This window comes from Agelaius tricolor, unplaced genomic scaffold, assembly GCF_023055355.1.
Source record: "Agelaius tricolor isolate 1412-34295 unplaced genomic scaffold, bAgeTri1.0.p SCAF_5, whole genome shotgun sequence".
NCBI classification, from domain to species: domain Eukaryota; kingdom Metazoa; phylum Chordata; class Aves; order Passeriformes; family Icteridae; genus Agelaius; species Agelaius tricolor.
The window spans coordinates 13039177-13059008 of NW_027269265.1; the positions used below are offsets into that span (position 1 = coordinate 13039177).

At 44.5% G+C, this 19832-nt stretch overlaps 1 protein-coding gene across 9 annotated transcripts in view; it reads left to right on the plus strand.

Annotated features, from left to right (window-relative positions):
* BCL11B (BCL11 transcription factor B) overlaps positions 1-19832 on the plus strand; it is a 97711-nt gene that overhangs the window by 10032 nt on the left and 67847 nt on the right. For 5 of the 9 annotated variants that reach the window (XM_071426504.1, XM_071426510.1, XM_071426507.1 and 2 more), the window contains exon 2: positions 5046-5411. In XM_071426504.1, the coding sequence (XP_071282605.1) occupies positions 5046-5411 (366 nt within the window). Of the gene's footprint in view, positions 1-5042; positions 5412-19832 lie in introns of all 9 variants that reach the window. The other 4 variants (XM_071426512.1, XM_071426513.1, XM_071426503.1 and 1 more) reach the window with 1 other exon arrangement.

The window sequence follows — 19832 nt, forward strand, 5'->3', positions numbered from 1 at the left end:
GCCTCAGACTTGCATTTAGGAAAAAAAAAAATTAATACCGCAAACAATTGCTTTGCAGTCTTCAGAAAAATTCAAAACTGGTGTCAGATAAGCGGTGCCTGGTACCGCTGAGTGTGATGCTGGTGCAATATGTAGGCGTAATCTCAACTGTGCACCTTGTGGCTGCAGGGAGCTGCTGGGATGCTCTGGAAGCAGGTTATTGATAAACTTCGACGGCAAAGAGCCGCGCTGCCCGCTCTGAGCAGCGTTAGTCTTTGTGCAGCAAGGATCCTGACACCGATCTCGGTGATAACCCAGCCTGAGAGCGTGTGATTCGAGCTACTTTCCGTTAAGCATGTTGATGTTACAGTAAATGTGACATGTGGGTGTTGATTGAAGGGACATAATTTTCAGGCCTGCTTTGGGCCAACACCCTGAAGAGCAAGTCAGTCCTTTGTGCTCGCTCCCCAACTAGGCTGAGCTTTCTCTGGCTGTGCCTTCAAGACAGCAGTGACTGAGGAGAACAGTGCACTTGACGTGCTGCAGCACATTTCTAGGCAGTATTGTGTACCTGGCCACCAGGAACTGCGTCCCTATGGTGGACTCGGCTCCCCCAACTTGTCCCAGAGAAGGGTGGCCCCTGGGGTAGCCTGTGTCTTGTCCCCCAGGTGGGCAGAAGGGTGGGCAGTGGCTGTGGCAGGGCACTGGGGCAGGCAGGGCACCCAGCAGCACCTCTGCAGTGAAGGCACTGGCAGCGCTCGCCTTCATCACCCTGTTATTGATTTGTGCAGAAAGCAGCCACAGGGGAGAAGTTTCACATGCAACACTTTGGCCCAACACCAAAACATTTCCTCTGCCCCCTTTGCCTCATTTTGATCCTGTAGAACAAGAAAAATAAGGAAAAGAATAGGTTGGCAACTTCTAGATCCTTTCTTACCCTGGTTCTGCAAAGCAATAAAAATACAAGGAAATAAATGATTGCTGTCTGGACCCAGCCTCACCCAAACTCTGTGAACAAGCATCCATGGTTCTGTCCTTTAAAGCCTCGGAAATGACTTTTAGCAAAACAGTCTTTTCCACTATTAATGGGTAGGATTTTGAGACAACTGACAAGCAGAAAGTAGTTAGCATTTGCATTCACTTTAATACTGGGCATGAGCGCATTGTTTGCATGGGGCACATATGCTCTAATGATGTCACCACACTGGAGTAGGAGTGCTGGTGGCTTTGTGACAGTGCCTTTATGGAATTAAGAGGTTTGTCCACTGTATTTTGGTGTGGTAGACAGCCAGAGACTTTGGAGATGCTGCTTAGAGTCCAGTCAGCAAGTGTAATGCTTTTTTTTTGAGTAAAGCAAATGATTTAGATTGTCCAGTTGCTTTAATTTCACAAAGCCATCATATAACAACTGTGTCACTCATGTCCCCAAAGATTGCCCATTGCCATCTCACTGTGCTCCCTAGGCAGGCAGTGCCAAGACAATGCTCTGTGTAGGAATCTCTGGATGTAGGGAAAATGCTGGGCACACCTTAACACGCCTGAAAGAACCGGGGCACGAGTCCCGGCTGGAAATAGCTCATTTGCTTTTTTTTTACTTTTCCCATGTAAGCGACATGAGATATTTTCCCTCCTCCTATTTTGTGTGGCCTAATTTCTTCTTCTTAAAAATAAAAATTAATTTAAAATAAATACTTGTGAATAAACACCCTCCTACCTCTAAACCCATCTACCAACAACAGCAATAAAACCACAGAGTTAAATTCAAATAATGTGAAGCGACTCATTTTAAACCCACAGACACAAGCAGAGTCAGAACTTTAGATTGAGACTGGTCTAAATTGCCCCACTGGTATTAAAGGGCTCCTTAAACAGCCTAAGATCTTGGCTGTTGTATTAACCAGGCATGACCCAATGCGTTATGGGCTGGACTTGCAGGCTTTTTTCTCTTTCCCTTTGTGGGTTTTAAATCTCTCCTGTAATGTTACTTGAATGTAGGTTTTTAATGGCTTAATTGAGTTGTCAATAGGAAGCCTTTTCTTTCTTGTGTTTTTTTTATTCTGAGTAAAAAAAATAAATGCAAATTGACATGGATAAAATGCATTTGAAGATCTATTCAGTATTTTGTTTTTCATTCTTTTATGTCTGTTTTCCATGTTGTGAATAAGGGGATGTAATATAGCTTTTGCATTGTTGGGTGAATAGCTGGTCGCATGATTGATGATTTATTAAGCTCAAATCAGAAATAGAGTTGAGTAAAAAAAAATCTTTTTGATAGTTTGAAACCTAATTACTACTGATCACGAGGGCTCGGCGTACCAAGAAAACGAAAAGCTGATTTTTGGTGATGTGACGACTGCCAAAATATGAAGGAATACCAGATGTTATTTTAAAAAAGTGCCATTGCAGAGTCCTTGGAAAGAGAGAGTGAGCGAGTCTAAGCGAATAGGCATATGTGAATTTAACTAATATTCACATGAAGTGTAGAACTGAAAAGAAAGAATTCGTAACAGTTTAGCTGTTCAAACCTCCCTCCTGTTTCCACAGACGTCTGGTCAGGACCCTTATCAATTGCAGCAATTTTGCTACATTTTCAGAAGAGCACGATCTAAATCACAGGCAAAAAAAAAAAAAAAAATCCTCACATCAAAAAGATAATAAAGTTGAGATCTGTGCTTTTCTTTATATTTGTTACATATATATAAATGCCAAAATTCAGTCTTTGTAATTTAAGACACAGACTTTAATCAAAAAGCTTTACAGGAATGTTAGTGAAACTAGTAACAGGAATTTTTCCCCCGTGCCATCTTTTATTCTTACGACCCTTGGTTCAGTTCCTGTTTTCATGTTGTCTTTTCCAGCTCTTTGTCCCATCTCTCACTTGTGTATCTTCGTGCCTGTGTGTACCTCTCTGTACAGTTTTTTTTTAAATATTTTGACACACTCTTCCCCCTTAATAGGAATTCTGGCTACAAATTGCGTGCACGTTTCTAAAAGACCCTTTTCACAGTCCTTTTCTTTTGGCTCTAAAATGATGTATATGTAATTGGTAATTAAAGGTGCAAGCTCTCTTCAATATAAACAATATTGCTCAATGTTAGATCATTAAAGGGAACTGCAGCACTAAATAATTACCTTTTGCATCATGACACACTGTTCGCAGGTATCCGCTCCCTTCCCAGCGGTGCCTTTTCAGTACAGGGTTATAGTCACATTTTCACTAAGGCAAGGAGACATCTTTTCATGATATAAATTGGTGAATTAATTGCTTAGCATTGTCTTCAAACTCCTTTTAAACATAGATTAAGAGGAAAACGGTAATTAATGATTTGCAGAATGGGTGAGTTGGGAAGCATAAGCCTTCTCATGCCCATGGTTGGCTCCAGCAGGATGGTCCATGCCTGGGCACTGCTCTGGGGTCCCCGTCCTTTTCTGCCGTCGCTGCTGCTGCTGCTGCCGCTCTCTGCTTTGCTGTTAGAGAGCTCTGATGCAACTTGTAATACAGCTGGTAGATATGCTGATCAGTTATTTATTCTGGAAGGCAGAAATGGGAGTGATTCTTTTTCTAAACTACCTTTTTTCGAGGCTTAACTATTTTTGTTGCCAGGCAATGCATTCTACCTTCTACCTCTTGCCCCTTTTCTATGTGTTTCTTGTTTTTTTTTGTTTTGTTGTTTTTTTGGTTTTTTTTTTTTTTTTTCAATTGCTGTAGAGTGGGACAAAAATCCTTTTGTTTTCAGAGTGGAGAAGAGCCCAGGTCTAAATTATAACATCTGTCTATCACAGCCTTACTTCTTTGAGATATTTGTGTTACTTTTCCCAGGAAATCCATCAGGAAACTAATAGAGAACATTTTTCCTCCTATTCCTTTAATCCTGATTCGATTAGAGGTCTCAGTCACTGATTTACATACTGTTAGCTCCTCTGTTTTGTTCAGCCCAAATCCTATAGTCCTTGTAGAGGCAAACCAGCCTTAGGCAAAAGTCAGTGGAAATTTTGCCTGAGTAAAGTCCAAGGTTTGTATGATTTGGCAGTTACATGGCAGAACAAGAAAAAACAAACAAAAACCCATGTTTTGCCCCAAAAATGGATTGTGATCCGCAATTATTTTATAGTGTAAAAATTATCTTCTAAATACTGATTTAAAACATACTGTGTTTTATTAATTGTGACATGAGAAGTTACATATTTCCTAGAAACTAATTCAAGTCACCCAGAAATTCTTTCCCAGTCTTTGGGGGTAAAGGTAGGAAATTCAACATGTCTGTGGACAAGATTTAAACAAAAAAACTTTTATTAGCCTATGTAGCAATGGCAGGGTTTTTGGCATTGGAAAAATAGAGTGGAATATTTCAGTCTCAGCCAATATTCCAGTACGTTAAATAAGTGCCTCATTCCCTTTCCCACTGTACACAGCTTTGAAACCCCTTAACTGCTCATGAGACCATACCCTGCTTGTGTTAGTCTTGCTAGTAGTTTTTTGTAATTTCTGCTAATGGGCGGACATTTAATCTTGCTGGTAACTCTGTAATGGGACAAGGTGGTGCTAATTTTGTACATTGCGGGGAGCCCAGTCCTGATAGTTTGGTGCATAAAAGCTTTCCCCCTCTCCCTGAAAAAGAAGGAAAGACTTGGGTGCATAAGCTTTGCTGGATGGGGCCTTGGCCAGATGGCTGGGAGATGCAGAGGGAATGAGAAGGTGGGATAAAAAGAGAGGAACTATTTCAGAATGTGACTCGGGGCTCGAACGCTTGCAAAATGGCTCTTTGCTGATATCCTTGCAGTGCTGGCAGCAGTGGGAAGGAGCTGTCAAGAAAGCTATGCCAGGTCAGCCTTTCCATTTTGTTACAGGCAGGCTTGGTTGCAAAATATATTGAAATCATTCTGGGAGAGCGGAAAAGCTGAAAAATAAAAGAAAGATCTAATCAGGCTTGGCTCCTTTGAGGGGGGTGCGGGGAGGCTGGGCCTCTGGTGATGCATCCTTCAGAGTCTGTGAACACTCAAAGCAATCTCCTTCTCTTTTCCCCTCGTCCCTTTCCCCCCTCTTTCTCCTTGTCCATGCAAAGCAGAGGCTGACCATGTGGAACCGGCGCTGGCCGACGAGGACGAGAGCCTGGCAATAGCAGACCCAGGCGGCATCAGCATCGCCGCAGGCGGGACAGACCCCGACCTGCTGACCTGCGGACAGTGTCAGATGAACTTCCCGCTGGGAGACATCTTGGTTTTTATAGAGCACAAGAGAAAACAGTGCAATGGCACTGGTGGTGTCTGCTATGAAAAGAGCATGGATAAGAGCAGCCCTCCCCCCTCCTCACGCGCCGAGCTCAGGAAAGTGTCAGAGCCAGTGGAAATCGGGATCCAAGTCACACCCGATGAAGAAGACCGTCTTCTCACGCCTACAAAAGGAATTTGCCCCAAGCAGGAGAACATTGCAGGTACAGCACGTTTTACACTCAATCAACTTGTCTAGGTAATCTTTTAACTAGAGTCCTCTAGAAAGTGCCATGAAACAGGCTTCAGCAACACGTCTTTATAGGAACCATCCATCTGGAGGATCCTCACAGCTCTGCAGGGCTGTCCATGCCCTGTTTAATTCTTTGTAGCTGTCTGTGCAGGGCCAGCTACTGGAGAAAGGGGCCTCTCAGGCAGCTGGGGCAGTCTGTACATCTGGAAAAAGCAGAAAGTTGGGGTCAGAAAACATTTCAGGAGCATCCTTAAGCAAGCAGCAGTGGCAAAGGGATGAGGGACTTTGTTGAAGTGCCCAGTTCAGTCCTGTTCCAGATACCCTTTGTCACATGCAGACTCACTGGGAAGGGCTGCATCTTGACACTAGGAAAAATCCTCTTCCCACTGACTGGTAGTGGAAAGAAGATTTTTTTTTATGTGAGGGCTAAAGCAGGGTTTCTTTAAGTCCTTCATTTTTAATTCCCCGGGGTAGATGTCAGCTTCCTGGCCTGCACTGCTGCCTGTGCTGCCTGTCCTGGGTGTATTTAGATGGCTTGGGTTGGGTGGGTAACACCTCCACTCTCATGCACACCCCAAAGAGATCTTCTGAATAAGGATCCAAGAGCGCAGGCTGGCCTGGGTGAGCAAATTGCAGGCATTTCTTTTTCTTAAACTCTCACATGTGGTGAAGTTAACGTTCATTCAGTGGACCTCCCCCGCTCAGACGTGGGCAGGCAGGTGATGATTATCCACCTAGGTGAGGTGGTATGCGGTGATTCCTGCAGAGTGCCTGGCATGGGGTTGCTTCCATCAAGCAGGGTGTTTTTCCCCTCTGCAGTGGTGAAAGGATGACTCTCCTCCCTGCTAGTGAGTGGGGGTTTTATGTTACACAGCAGGATCTCCCCTCAAACGGGCCTTTTTTGTTCAAACCAACTGCATCCCATACAGAGGACCAGTGACAATCTGCCTTTGCTGCCACTATCCCAATTTATCTAGGAATTGTCCTATGGGATTAGATCTGATAGTCCAGGATCCCGCCTGTGGTAGAGATGCTCCCATGAGGGGATCCCCAGAAGACAGGTGAGAGGCTCCTATCTTTACAACTGAAGCTTAAGAGATTTCTACCTTCAGTGTTGGTGTCTGAGCCAGTCCCCAGCATCTCTGACAGGCTTGGGCATCACATCAGTGAGGGTGTGGGCTTTAGAATGCTGCGGGCTTCAGACCTCCTGTCTTTTAGGACAGGGAATATAATGCCCATTGACTACACTGTTTTCTTCTAAGAGTATTTTTTGGGGTGCAGCCACCACCCTGACATGGGGCAGCTGTTAGCTCTGGGAGCATTATCTGTAGCAGGCCTGTGCTGCAGCATTGGAACCAAACCTACCGTGAGACCTGACCCCGTCTTTTCCTCATCCTTTTTCAGCTTTCCTCATCCTTTTGCAGTCATGAATACATTTCTTGGTAGAGATGATTACATCATGGTGTAGCAGATTTGAGGGCTAGATTTCCTTTCCATTTGGTAGGAGCAGAAGGCAAATATTCAGGACCTTCTCTAGTCTGCTGAAGGCTGCCTGAGTGGTGCTGAGCACTCCCAAAATCTGTTGATCTCTGTGCAAGCTGATGGTGCTCAGCCCCTTGCAGAGGGTGTGCAGTGCTTAGTAAGGCTGGTTTAGGAGAGCTCTGCTGCAGTTGCAGTCCAGAGCTTGTCTCTTACTAATCTCTGCCCAAGTTCAGTCCATAGTATCTCAATGGTTACTCCCAGAGCAGAGGGTGCTGTCCCATCCCAGCTTCTGGGGGTCAGCAACAACATAACCAAAGCTTTTGCCATGCAGAAAATCTGCTGGGAGGTCATGAAGGAGATGTTCACACATGTGGAAAAGGCATAAAAAAAATTAAAAGCCAATCTGGAGCAGCTAATCTCTTTCAGACTAAACTGAATATCAAATGAAAAATATGTAGGAAAGATTTTGAATTGAGAAAAATAAAAAGGTTTATCATTTGATTGGCATTTTCTCAGCAGTGCATGGAGATAGGGACATCCACTAAACAGTGCTGTAATAATACTTTCTCAATTAGGAGCCCAGCTCTGAGATAAAAAGGTGCAGTGTCCTTCCATATTTTTTTTTAATAGCAGCGGATAGTTTTCAATAGTAGGATAAAAGCCTCACATTACAGCCATGGAGGGTAGCCATGAAAAACCCACAGAAGTCATTCACTGGAAAGGCTTTAGTGGGATATACCAAACCCCTTATTTATATTTCAATAGAAAGGCTTTCTGCATTAGCCAAGAAAATCAGAATCTGCATTTAACATTAAAGGTATTTCCCAGTGAGCGGCTGTAGAGCATTGTTGTTAGATTTGTTAAAAAAAGAGACTAAATACGATTTCATAAAAGGGAAACTTAATCTCTAAGGCAGCTTTCTCCTACCCTGCCACCCCCTCTCTTTATTTTTTTATTTTTTTTGTAATAATGCAACAGCCTACAGTATTTTTACTTTATATGTGACGAAAGATATTCTTAGCCTTTCTGTACTGCGACAGGAAGAATGAATTTCTTTATTCCACCAAGAAATATGTAAAATAATCCCTTAGAAGTATGGGGAGATATGTTTGTTCAAAGCATTTAAAATGTTATTTTAATCAAAGGCACAAAACACTCTACATGCTGTGTCAGCTAAAGGAGACCATTACATTTTAACAGCAAATCATGTTCTTTTTCCCCCTCCTAGCCAGCCCCCCCCCTTTGAAACTAACTTTTTTTTTATTAAATAAAAAGGCGAAAAAGATTAAAGAATAAAAAAAAAACTTCAGTGGCTCAAATGTATAAAGTAATTTAATATGGTGGAAGCATTAATTATTTTAGCTTAATTGAATTCTGAGGACTGCAGTAGTTGCATTTTTGTAGACAAGCTCTGTTTATTATTTCTTTGTGTAGATTAACAGTAAAGGAAACATAGATAACTTTCAGTTATTTATTGTAAAATAAATGTGTCAATTCATGTGTAAAGCAAGCTGTTCAAAGATAATTGAGTCTTTATATTTGAAGAGGGAAACCAGAAATCACCCACTCGCCACTCCGGCTCCCTGAAATATGCTGCCACCACTGCTGTCCTCGAAGAGGTTTCAGCTCCTCTCCTTGATCCTCTGTTATTTTTGCAGACCTTCTTATTTGGTCAGAATGATTTGTAAAGCCTTCTGTGGTGTGACTAAGCCACCAGACCTTGCAGCTTCCCAAGGTTGAATGCTCTGAGGGTATGTCAAGTGCTGAGCTTGGCTCTGCCATTGTACCTCTCGTAGCTCTGGGTGTGAGGATATTGGGATGCAGAAACCACACTCAGTATTCATCCTGCCACAGGGTGCTCCTCGGGTCTTTCTTCCTCTCTTTTCTTTACTTTCATGGTAGTTCTTCTTGCCCCAGTCACTGAATGCCTCTTGACCACACAACAGACCTTGTGCTGCTTTGAGGGACATGTTGGGGCAGAACTCAGGAGCCCACGAGAATTTTTATGTATGCAACACAAATCTCCGACAAACATTTCTATATTCCAGTGGAAACAAAGGCAACTTTGTCTCTGCAATCAGCTTTTAAAGATCTTCTGATAATGAAATCTGTCATCTTTCCCTGACTGGTAACTTGCAAATCCAAGTTCTGAAGGTGTTTTCACTTAGTTACCACTGTCCGTAAGATGTGTGGTAGCATGTCAGCTGGCACTGGGAGGACGTGACTTGCTTAGGAGCAGTCTGCCCAGTGAAGGTTTTTTTTTTCTGTTTTTCAAATTGGCTGACCTGTTTGAAAATCAGTTCTGCCTCTTGTACAGAGGGTGTGATAGTATCGAAGAGATGTACCAGATTGTTGCACAGCAAAACATAACCAGGCCAATGAGTTGGCAAGCAGTTATCGGTCACTGCTTCTTTTATTTCACTGCTGGCAGGTATTTTGGAAAAAAATAGACCACTGTTGTATTTTATACCTCTTTTTATCTTTCATATTTATCAGATCTTGGGCATAACCAGGTGACCTGTCCTGGCTGAAGAATGACCTGGGAAGGTGCTCCCACTGTCGTTTCACTGATGGTACCTCATCTCTTCCCCATGGCCCTGTGGTCTGTTTGCTAGCAGGATTCTCTGAAACTTAAAGTTAAAAAAAAGTACCAGCCAGCTTGATTTTAATGCTGAGTGGTTTTAATGCTGAACACCCCAGCAAAGAGGAGGGAGCCTCTGTGGAGCAGGCACTACTTGGACCAGACCTTCTCCAGATTCACTGGCAGGTCTGCACCTTCAGGCCAGCTGACCTTCACAAACATATAACTACAGCAGCAGCACAGGTTCACTAAGATGGTGAGCTAATTCTTGCAAAGATAGTGCTAGGAGAGGGGAAGGGGTTGATTGGAATTCCTCATTCATCCTGTCCCGGCCACCAGTGCTGGGCTCCATACATTGTACTAGATGTACATCATGAAAAAAGGCTCCCTGTCAGAGGCAGGATTTAACTGCAACCCGTGCTCCATGAATGTTCATTTCAGGCTTTTGAATGGTAAAACTGCCAGTGAGAGAAACTAAATAACTCGCATGTGCTGGAAGCCAGAGATAAACACCGCTGCAGGTTGCCATGAAATGGGCTATTTGATATATTTAGAATTGTTATTTTTCTCCAAATTAAGATTAGTTAAATCCATGTGTGTTGTGTGAGTGACTGTTAACTCAATGGCATGGATTATCCTTTTTTCAAATCTTGACAGCTAATTATTATTGCTGCCTACCCTGAGACATTCTCTTACAATGTACCATTATGGACCCGTGCACCCACATTCAACTGCAGGACTCAGACAGCCGGCGTGATGCCTTCACACGTGAGGGGAGGGAAAGGGGCGAGCTCAAACAGCCCAAGGACTGCCACGGTGACATCAGGCAGGTTGGGAAGAGGTGCTCTGAAGCTGAGCTGGTGCAGGGCTTGGTGGTTGTCCCCTTCCCAAGGCTGTCATGGCACCAGGTGCTGCTACCAGAACCTCCCTGGGGTAATGGGTCTTGCAGGAGTGACTTCTAAAAGTGAAGCGAGGAGAAAACAATACGTGAAGAAAAAGAGGCTTCTAGAAGTATGTGGTGACAGTGCTTGAGAAACTCAGCTGCAATCCTTTTCATGAGGCTTTTCCAGGCTTGTTTCTGCCTTTGAATTTGCTAGGGTTTTCCTGAGTGCAGAGGAGTTACCTGGTCACCTCCTCCTACTCCTTTGCTGCTTCAGCAGGTATTTAGCAACACGTTTTGCTAATTGGTGTTGCTGAACAGTAAAGGGAGGACACATGACACAAGGAAGGTGTCAACTGACAGTGCCCTGAGAGTGGGTTAATGAGCAAGCTTCCAGCCCCTGGGACCTTGCTGAGGTCCTTGCTGGGGTGTGGAGAGAAAAACAAGCAGGGTGATCTCACCCAGAGCCCTGCTTGCACCTGCTTGGGTGGGGGTGGATGGCATGCCTGGGGAGCTTGGCTCTCCTCTGGGGACAAGGCACCCTCGGCCCACAGCAGCAGCCTGCAGTGGCAGCTGCCCTCCCCTGGTTTGCTGAGGCTTCAAGCTTCAACAAGGGCTGCTGCAATGTTGATGGCTTAAAGTTTTAAGGCTGCTGGTGGAGGTCAGCACGGGGCTCTCCAAGGAACACGACTGTGCCCCTGTGGGAGATCCTAAGAGAGGGCAGTGCGGAGGGTGCCTGTCAGCATGCTACCCGCAGGGCTGCAGCCACAGGGCAGCGGTTCCAGTGTCTCTCACCAAGGCAGCAAGTCACCAAGGCAACACTGCTAACCCCGGCAAGAGTTAAAGGTGAGAAACCTGCCAGTTACAAAACTCTTCCTTCCCCTTGCTTGAACTGCACCACACCCTGGGGCCCCACTCCAGCACCCTCTGCTCAGCCCCAGCCCAAGGCCACCAACCACCCTCTCCCTGCTGCCACCTCAGCTTGTCCCAGTTGTGTCCTGCCCAGGGTCTGGCCCTGCCAGGCACCAAGGCTTTCCTGGCATCTGCCAGTAAAGAGTGAAATTAATCACAATGAGTTTTAAGAACAGATTAAAAAAAAAAAAATTAAGCATATTATGCCCTTGATTCTCCCTGCTGATCTTAGCTTTTTGTTTTGTTCTTCTCACCATCCCATTTTTCAAAGTTATCTTCTGTGCCCTGTACGTGGTTAGCAGAATTCCCACAAGGCTGCAGGAGTGGTGGGGGTCCAGTCTACTCTGCTGTGACCCTGTTTCACCTGCGGTAATTCCCCTGAAACCAGCAGGACCCTGCTGGATTGACTGGTTGGCACAAGTGAGGACCTGCCTGCCCCTGAGCGCATGGTGTGCCGTACTGAGAAACGGGAGCTTGCTGCTGTTATTTTCTCCCTCTCTAATCTCTCCTAGTCATAGTCATCTTCAGTTTGATGAGTGACAATGCTGGGTAAAACCTTTTCGACAGAAGTGCCATTTTGCAGGCTGATGAGAGGGGATTTAAGAAGGTCATTCAGTACACACAGCTGGTCTTCTTGCTCTGGGGTGAATGTGTGTGAGGAGTCACTCTTTAAGAGCAAAACTTGCTTGTTGTACCACGTTGGCACTGCTGTTAGCCTCTTTTAATTCAATGGAAGAACTCTGGACTTACTCAGAGTTAAACCCCACTAAAAATGTCACCCAACAAAGTGGCTTTTTGCCCTTATTTAAATCCTTTTGTGAAAGTACTTGGGTCATGTGTCCAGAAACCGTATGCATATCTGGTTATTATTAACCATGGAAAGATTGGTAGATTTTCAGAGGCAACAGTAACAGTGAATGGTGAAAAGGCACTGTTCAGCCAGCCATTACTCATTTTTCTTGACAACTTTGTGAGCAACTTTTAAGAGCAAAGTAAAAGTAGTCCCCAACCAGCTTGTGGACTGCTTTGGCATTTGTGTGCATGCGACAAATAGCAATATGCTCCTGCTTGTTGGAGTGTTGACTGCAAGGATGAATTTGTATGTGTTTGCAGGGGAATTTTGGATTGGGATGTAGCTAAAGGAAAGCCGGGTGTGTGGAAGTATTATAAACGAGAAAAGCTGTCTCTAACGATGCTCTTCTCCAATGGTGGATAAATACTTAAAGGCACAGAAGTGGTTCCTTTGCTTGAGCAGGACAGAAATGTTGCTATAGCATGAGGTTGTCTCCCTTCATGTGTTTTCCATAGATTGTTTTTCTTTCTCAGCCAGTGTTTGAACTGTGCTGCCTATACACACAGTGACCAAATCAGCTGTGACATAAAGGTTGAACCTTTCTAGGTTTTTTCTGAGATTGGAACATTTTTCTATCATAACTGGAGAAAAAAAGACCAACTCTGTGAAGTAATCATACTTTTTGTACAAGAAAGGCTTGGATTTCTGTGTCATGTCACATAACTTCAAAGGGCATAGATTTGGGGCTGACTCTCAGCACTGGCTTCAGTGGCCGAGTGGGAAGATGGGAGCCCGCAGGGTAAGAAATAGAGGAGAGAGGCCAGGTATAGAAATGAAACCATTTTTCTCAGCAGAAAATCCTAGAAGCCAGGAGAAACTGGGTAACTCTTGTCTTGGGAGATGCGTGTGCTCTCTCCAATGAGAACATCCTTTTCTGCATGGTTTCTTTTCCCCATTCCCTCCCACCCTCCAAATGGTAATTGGTGGGCTGTGCAGTAAAAATGTTATAAAAAAAAAAAAAAGAAGAAAAACTGGGTGGGTGGGGTATCTAGGGATTTGGTGTCTAAGCTCAGGAGTTAAGCCGGAAATCCCAGAGATGTAATGAAAACAAAACGGACTTTTCACTCGCGCTGTGGCATTCTGGCAGTGAGAACGCTTTCGTGAGCCAATGTTTTCATTGTAGGTTTTCTCGAGAGAAGTAGTGGAAATGAATCGTTAACCCCTTAACAGGAATGAATGTGGTTGCTGCAGTGAGGAGAGGAGAGCTGTCTTGGCTCCTAGCTGCTGTGTTGCAGAGCTCGGGGGTGTGTGTATGTTTGTGTGTAGTGGGGAAGGTGGGGTAGATACTGCTTGTAAGGAGTTTAATAACGTTAATGGCAGATGTGAAGTGGTTACTTAGTGGTTGTTGTTTTTTTCTCTTTGCATGTACGCCTTTGCAGAAAGATTCAAGTGTGATCAGCACAAACCACTGTTAAGCCCAACAGCTCTTAAACTCTCTACTTCTTTGGCATTTGGTAGCATATTTCTTGAGCGAGAAAAGGGGGACACTGCTCACTGGTCCCTCGGCAGAGTCATAAAAGCTGCAGATGGAAAAGACCTACCAAGTAGCAGATCCCAATTTTCTTGGAAAGTAGAAGTACAGGATGTGTGTCTGTAGCAGGCATGCTATGTATATAGCTTTAAATGTCCAGCAGTCTTGGATGGTGTGCAGCCTCACAGGAGTCAGCCTTTTCTTTAAAATTAAGGGAGTTTAGAGAGGAAGAGAGCTGGGAGTGATTAATCTAATTTACCTTAACAGCTACTTTTGGTGACAAGATCTTGTATCCTTGTCCTCCATGTTGTGATTAAGCTGCATCTTATTTCACTATTTTATTTCACGTTTTGATCACCGCTGGCACTTACCCTGTTTCTCTTTCCATTCTCTCGTTAGGGTAATTTATCTGCATGTTTTCTTGCAAGCAGTTCAGAGCATCAGCCCTTCTGCTCTAGTTAAAGAGCATCTCATCTACCTTTTAGCATCTTGGAAGAGCAATTAAAATTATTATAGACCTTCTTCCAGCTGCCCTAAACCCTCCAGTCCAGCCCTTGCATGCAGGTTGTGGGACTCCCTGTGCTGTGCAGACTTTGGATGTAATGGCATAGCTGCTGCAAAGGGCTGTGTCTCTGCAGCTGACCTTGCTCAGTGCATCTGGCCTCTGAATAGATGTTTGCCTTCTTTCTTCCCACTTTGACAGCTCCCCCCCTCTGCCCTCCAGCCCCTCACTCTGCTCCAGCCAGCTCCTTGTCTCTCATGCTGGGAAAGCACGGCGGCAACAAGGTATTTGTGGCTGAAACTGCCTTGGCACTGAGGAGAGCTTGAGGAAAGCATCAGCTCTCCTGCACAGCCCTGTTTGGAGAGGGTAAAAATAAGAAAGGATGCTGTTGAATAAATGATTGTTCTACATGTTTTTTTATACCACACTGCTTTTGTAATGGTCATTTAAACAAGGTGGAGTGGTGGGGGAGGAGAGAACAAGATGGGGCTGCAGACAAGGATTAAACAGCCCTCTTCCTCTTTTAAGACATTTATTATTTTCAGAGTCAAACCTGTAGTCAGCTAATGTAACTGTAAAAGTCTCCTTTGAATTATTGCCGAGGTGCTCTGAAGTCTTCCATTAGAGCTGATGTACTGGTGTGCAGACAAAATCCAGATTTGAACTTAGCACCTACTTGTTTTATTTTCCTTATTAAACCAACTTCTGGTTCATTTTTTCCTTTCAAGACTCACTTTTTGTTTCCCATTTTCTAGACTACCCTATTACTAGCTCATAAAAAGAGTTAGAAACTGAAGGGAAGTTTCCTGAGCAAGAAGGAATTTTTTTCTTCTGTTTTTTTTTTTTTTTCTTCCCCCTATGTCTTGGCCTGGAGCCAACCTGTCTTTCAACAAGTAGAGAGCCATTCCAAGTTGAAATTTATAGAGCAGAGTCCAGGTTCAAGGGCTGAAGCCCGCCAACAGCTCCAGTCTCTTTGTTACTGATTAATTCTGCAAGCGGTTCAGCTGGTTTGCTCACTTCTGCCTGCTCTTCACAGCACCGCCGTGCTTCCGAGCCGCCTGCCGCTGCTTTGCCTCCCCTGCTTTTCACCAGGGCTTTATCCCCTCATTGTATAGCATCCCCCCCAAATGTCTTTTAACTCCATGCAGTTCAAGCTGCAGTGAGTTGACTTTTTGGCAAAAATTACAAAACATCCTTTCCCTCTTTCCTCCACTTATTTTTTTCTTTTTTTCTTTCTTTTTTTTTTTTTCCCGACAGCGGATTTTAAATGTCTGGAGCTTCCCATTTCACTTCAGCTCATATTAATGATTGCTTCTTGGCATCAGTTGGAACCCAGGTTCCCAGGTTTTAATTAGTTTACTCAAATGCACACAGTGGAGCGAAATAGTTTCTTTCAGCGTTACCTGCAAAGGATGTTTCCTGTCTCAGCGAGGGGGTTTTCCTCACGGAGGGATTTGAAAGGCAGAAGTTTTCAAGTGGTCTCAATATGAGGCCCCACAAGAGCGAGTGTGGGAGGTGAGGGGGAGAAAGAGCAGAAAGAGAAAAAGAGAGAGAGAAAAAAACCAAACAAAAAACTAAACCAAAATAGATTTTGGGAAAGTACCTTGAAATGAGGATGGTCCCAATCCTGCGACAAATTGGATGTCAAGGCACAACCTTACTGACGTCAGTGGGGGTTTTGCCATTGGCTTGGGCCGGATTCCATCCGTAGCTGCACCGAACCGTAGGTGCGCCAACGGCCCTCTGCAGTCAGCGGGATTACTGATGTGCAGAAAGTTAAGCGAGTCTGCAAGCGTTGGCAGGATTAAGATCTGTGCTGGTATTTTCAGACCAAGTGAAATGCATGTGGGAGTTTTTTAAAGAAGAAAGTGCATGGGAGTTTTAAAAAAGGGAGAATATAGCCGAGCCTGCCATTTTTAAGTGCCTTGGGGAAAAACCTGGGTTGCTATTAAAAATATCAGAGGACTAATGTGTTACTAATTGTGACACAATTAACTTCTTAAAAGTATTTGATTGTGAGTCCCAAGAAAATAAAAAGATGGAGATGAACAGCTAGAAATTCAGGCCTGTGTTTCAGTTAAAACATTTCTTTTCCATTAACTAGAAATAAAAGCAAGCCTAGAGGTTCATTTTACCATGCATCTTGGTTACTTTGTTCCTAGAAGTCTACTTTTTAGTGGGTTATTTAAAGGATTAAAAAAACAACAACACAGAAAAGAAGCTTAAACCCAGTAGCTGTCTGAGACCCCTGTATGTGGCTTTACCACACAGCTCTTAAATTCTTGTTTAAACATTTCTCAAGAGCTATTTCTTGGAAAGTAAAAATGTGTGCTGTTTGTCTCTAGCAGATTAAAAGTTTACCTTTAATGTGACAGCTTCTCAAATCTAGTGTAGGAAACATGCCTCTATTTTATGGTATTATGAAACAGGTCTGGAGCAGAAACAACATATTTAAGTAAGAGAGAATGAGATAGAATTTGTGGGCTTCTTTCTTTAATTGTTTATTACCAGAAACCTTTTCTCTGTCTGTCTCTGAAACTTTTGTTCATGCAAGTGGCCAACACATGTAAACCACACTTTGAAATTTAACAGTTAACCTTAAAAAATATTAAGTTCAGCAAAATGGCTTTTTTTTTTTTTTTTTTGTAATGTACAGACAGCTCTTTGTAATGATCTGGCAGAGGAATCTAAAGTTGGTTGGATTTTTTTTTTCTCCAAAACATTTGTAATTTTAGCAGTAGAAAACTGAAGCACACCCGAGCTCTGAGAAGGCTCTTTCACATCTGCCTCCGCCTGTGTGCCGATTCCCTGGGGTCCCATTTATAACAATCTAACAAGATAGAATCTGCCTTTGAGTATCAGTAAATATGGCTAAAGATCACAAAACTGTACTCATAATTGTTCAAGGCTAAAAGGCAGAATATGGTGTTTGATTAATGTTTATGGTGCAGGGTCTTTTTGCAAGAAGGAAGTTAAAACGGTAAGCCCCCAAAACTTCCTAAAAAACCCCTGAAGCCCCACTTCAGCTCCCAGACTCCACTGAAGGATGTTATCCTCATTGTGCCAAGTTCATCATTTAAGATGATGCACGTTATTTTTGATTTTGAAACTGATCGAGGATTCCTGGTTGGGGCTGATTCTCCAGTGGGATGCACAACAGGGTTTTCTGCTAGCACTGCTAGTACACAGGAGCAAAAGACATTTTTACTGGCCACCAGAAGCACCCATCCCTTCAGGGAGCTTTTGACAATGCATTGTCTTGGACTGGCTTCATCCTTACCACATCTGCTGTGTGGGTAAGGAAAAGCACCCTCAATTCTCAATGCTGCCTATCTGACAATTAACATTCATGAGAAATAATTTGGCAAAGGGAGGTCAAGGGTGCAGTGGTGGTTGGAAACCCCCTAGCAAAGGCACCTGCTTGTTTTGGAAGGACTGACCAGCTGGATTGATGAAGTCTGTGGGCTGGGGCCTTGGGGCTGCTTGGGCAAGGCTTTTTTCCGGGCAGCTGGCAGCTTGCAACAGGCGTTACCTGGGTGGGGCAATTCTCTGGCTGTCCTCACTCTGTCTGCAGGAAGCTTGGGAACAGCTAATGTCTTTACTTTTGGGAGACTGCCCTGCTATCTGGAAAGGTTTACTTATTTGAGAGATAGTGAGTGGAGAGTGCAATACAGATGGATCTGTTTCTCTTTCATTAGCTCTTTTAAGATGCTTGTTTAAATGTGTTTTCTTTGCTTTTCAAATGGTAGATGTCAGTGTTTCAAGTATCACTGCTAACAAAAAAATAATTTAAAAAATAGATCTTTGTTAAAATTCTGGTCTAGAAATGGCAGGGATCACTCTGGAAATGCACAAAGAGATGATGTGAGGAAGAGTCAGTGCTAGCCTGTGTTCAGGGCTGGTCCCTTTCAGAGGCTCCTGCCAGAGCAGGTCCTGGAAGGAGCCAGTGGGGGGGTGGGTGCTGGCCAGGGTGCCTAGGGAATGTGCTGAGAGAGTGGTTGTGACTTTTGCAGTGAAAATCTCATGATTTCAGGAATGGGGTAAGGGTACAGAGAGAAAACCAGGAAGGGCAGATGTGTGCATTGGAGTTTGTTCCTCACTGAGGAGGCTGTGGCCTTGAAGGTGAGACAGTAACTGGGGTGTGCAGAGAACTGCGCTCGCAGAAATGCCACCCCACCCTGCCATGACAGCAGAACCCTGGCACTTCCAGAATCACACTGAAGTACCTCTATCTGTCCCTGTGCTTCTCCCAGCCCTGTCTGTGTGATGACAGTGCAGAGCAGAGCCTAAACCCTGTCCCCCACAACCCTTCCGTACGACAGGCTGGTGTAGTTTGATGGGTGAAGCACAGGGGACCATCAGCCCTTTTTCCCACCCTGCAGCCCCAGCTTTGTTCCTGAGAGGGGAACAAGTCCAGGAATTTTTAGTGCTAGTTGCTGTTGGTTTTAACTCTCCCATGTCTTTGCCAGCACCAGCTTTGAGACGCCCACAGGAGATATGCACTCTCATTTCCCAGGAGGCAGAAAAGATTGTGAATGGGTTTGTTTTCCAAAGCGCCCAGCTGCGTTCAGCAGAGACCTGGGGCAGCCTGCAGTGCTCAGCACCCTTCTGGATGAGGACACAGGTGCTACTGTCCAAAATTCCAGCGGGGAGCAAGGAAGGTCAGCAGAGCTGTGGCTGGGAGAGCTGCCCTCTGGTTCACTGCTCACAGCCCTACCCATTTGTGTGTGCATGGGTATTTTTGAACAAGCCCTAATCGAGCCTCTGTGCTGTTAGTGTGGTCCCCCCATCCCCAAACTCCTTGGCAAAGATTAAACAAAAATGAAATCACAGACCAGGCACTGAGGAAGGCAGTGGTGCCTCCCATCCCCTCTCACAGCCTGCACTGGTTGGTAAGGATGGATGAGGATGGGAGGGCTCATGCCACTTTCTGGAGCCTCGGCAGCATTGTCACCGTGGGCACAGTGCCAGGAGATGGCCTCTCTGTCATAAATGAAGGATTTAAGAAGATTTACTCGTGAACATGTGATAGGGCCCTCCCCCGGGTGGGTAGGCATGAACCCCAGAGCTGGGTGGCTCAGGTGAGACCTTGTCTGAGTTTGGCAGGGTTGGGACATGGCTTGTGCCCTCACCTCCACTCTGGGTGTTGGTTCCAAGAGGAGCTGGCACTCCTCTGTTCTGTATCCCTGCAACTGGGTGCTGAGGAAGAGGAGGAGGCAGGGGGGAAACTGGGCAGGGGGAGGGGAAAAGAGAAAAGATCTGTGACAAAATCATGCGACACCCACGTAAATATTGTTTGTATGAATTGGGTCCTTCATCTTTTGTTAGCAGCAGCTTGTTAATTAACAGCAGATTAGTGCTGCTTTCTTCTGACACATGAATATATTTTGGGCTAGAAAATACTTGTACTCCATAAAACTGTGTGACTGAACAATTCAGAAAGTACCAGCGGAGCGCCGTAATGGATTCCCTTTTCATCCCCTCCCCCCTTCCTCCTCCTCCTCCTCCTGCTCTAAATGCAAGCAGATTTCTGCAGTCTAGTGCAGAAGAGACATGTTAAACACAGCTAAATAAATCATGTTTACTCTTGGCGTTCTTGGTAGTGAAAAATCTGTTGGCTGTTTTTACTTCCTTATTTCTCAGCATTTGCTTCCTACCTGTTTTTGAGCCTGTGCCCAGAAATAGTAGTTTTGTCAAACGAGTGGATTATG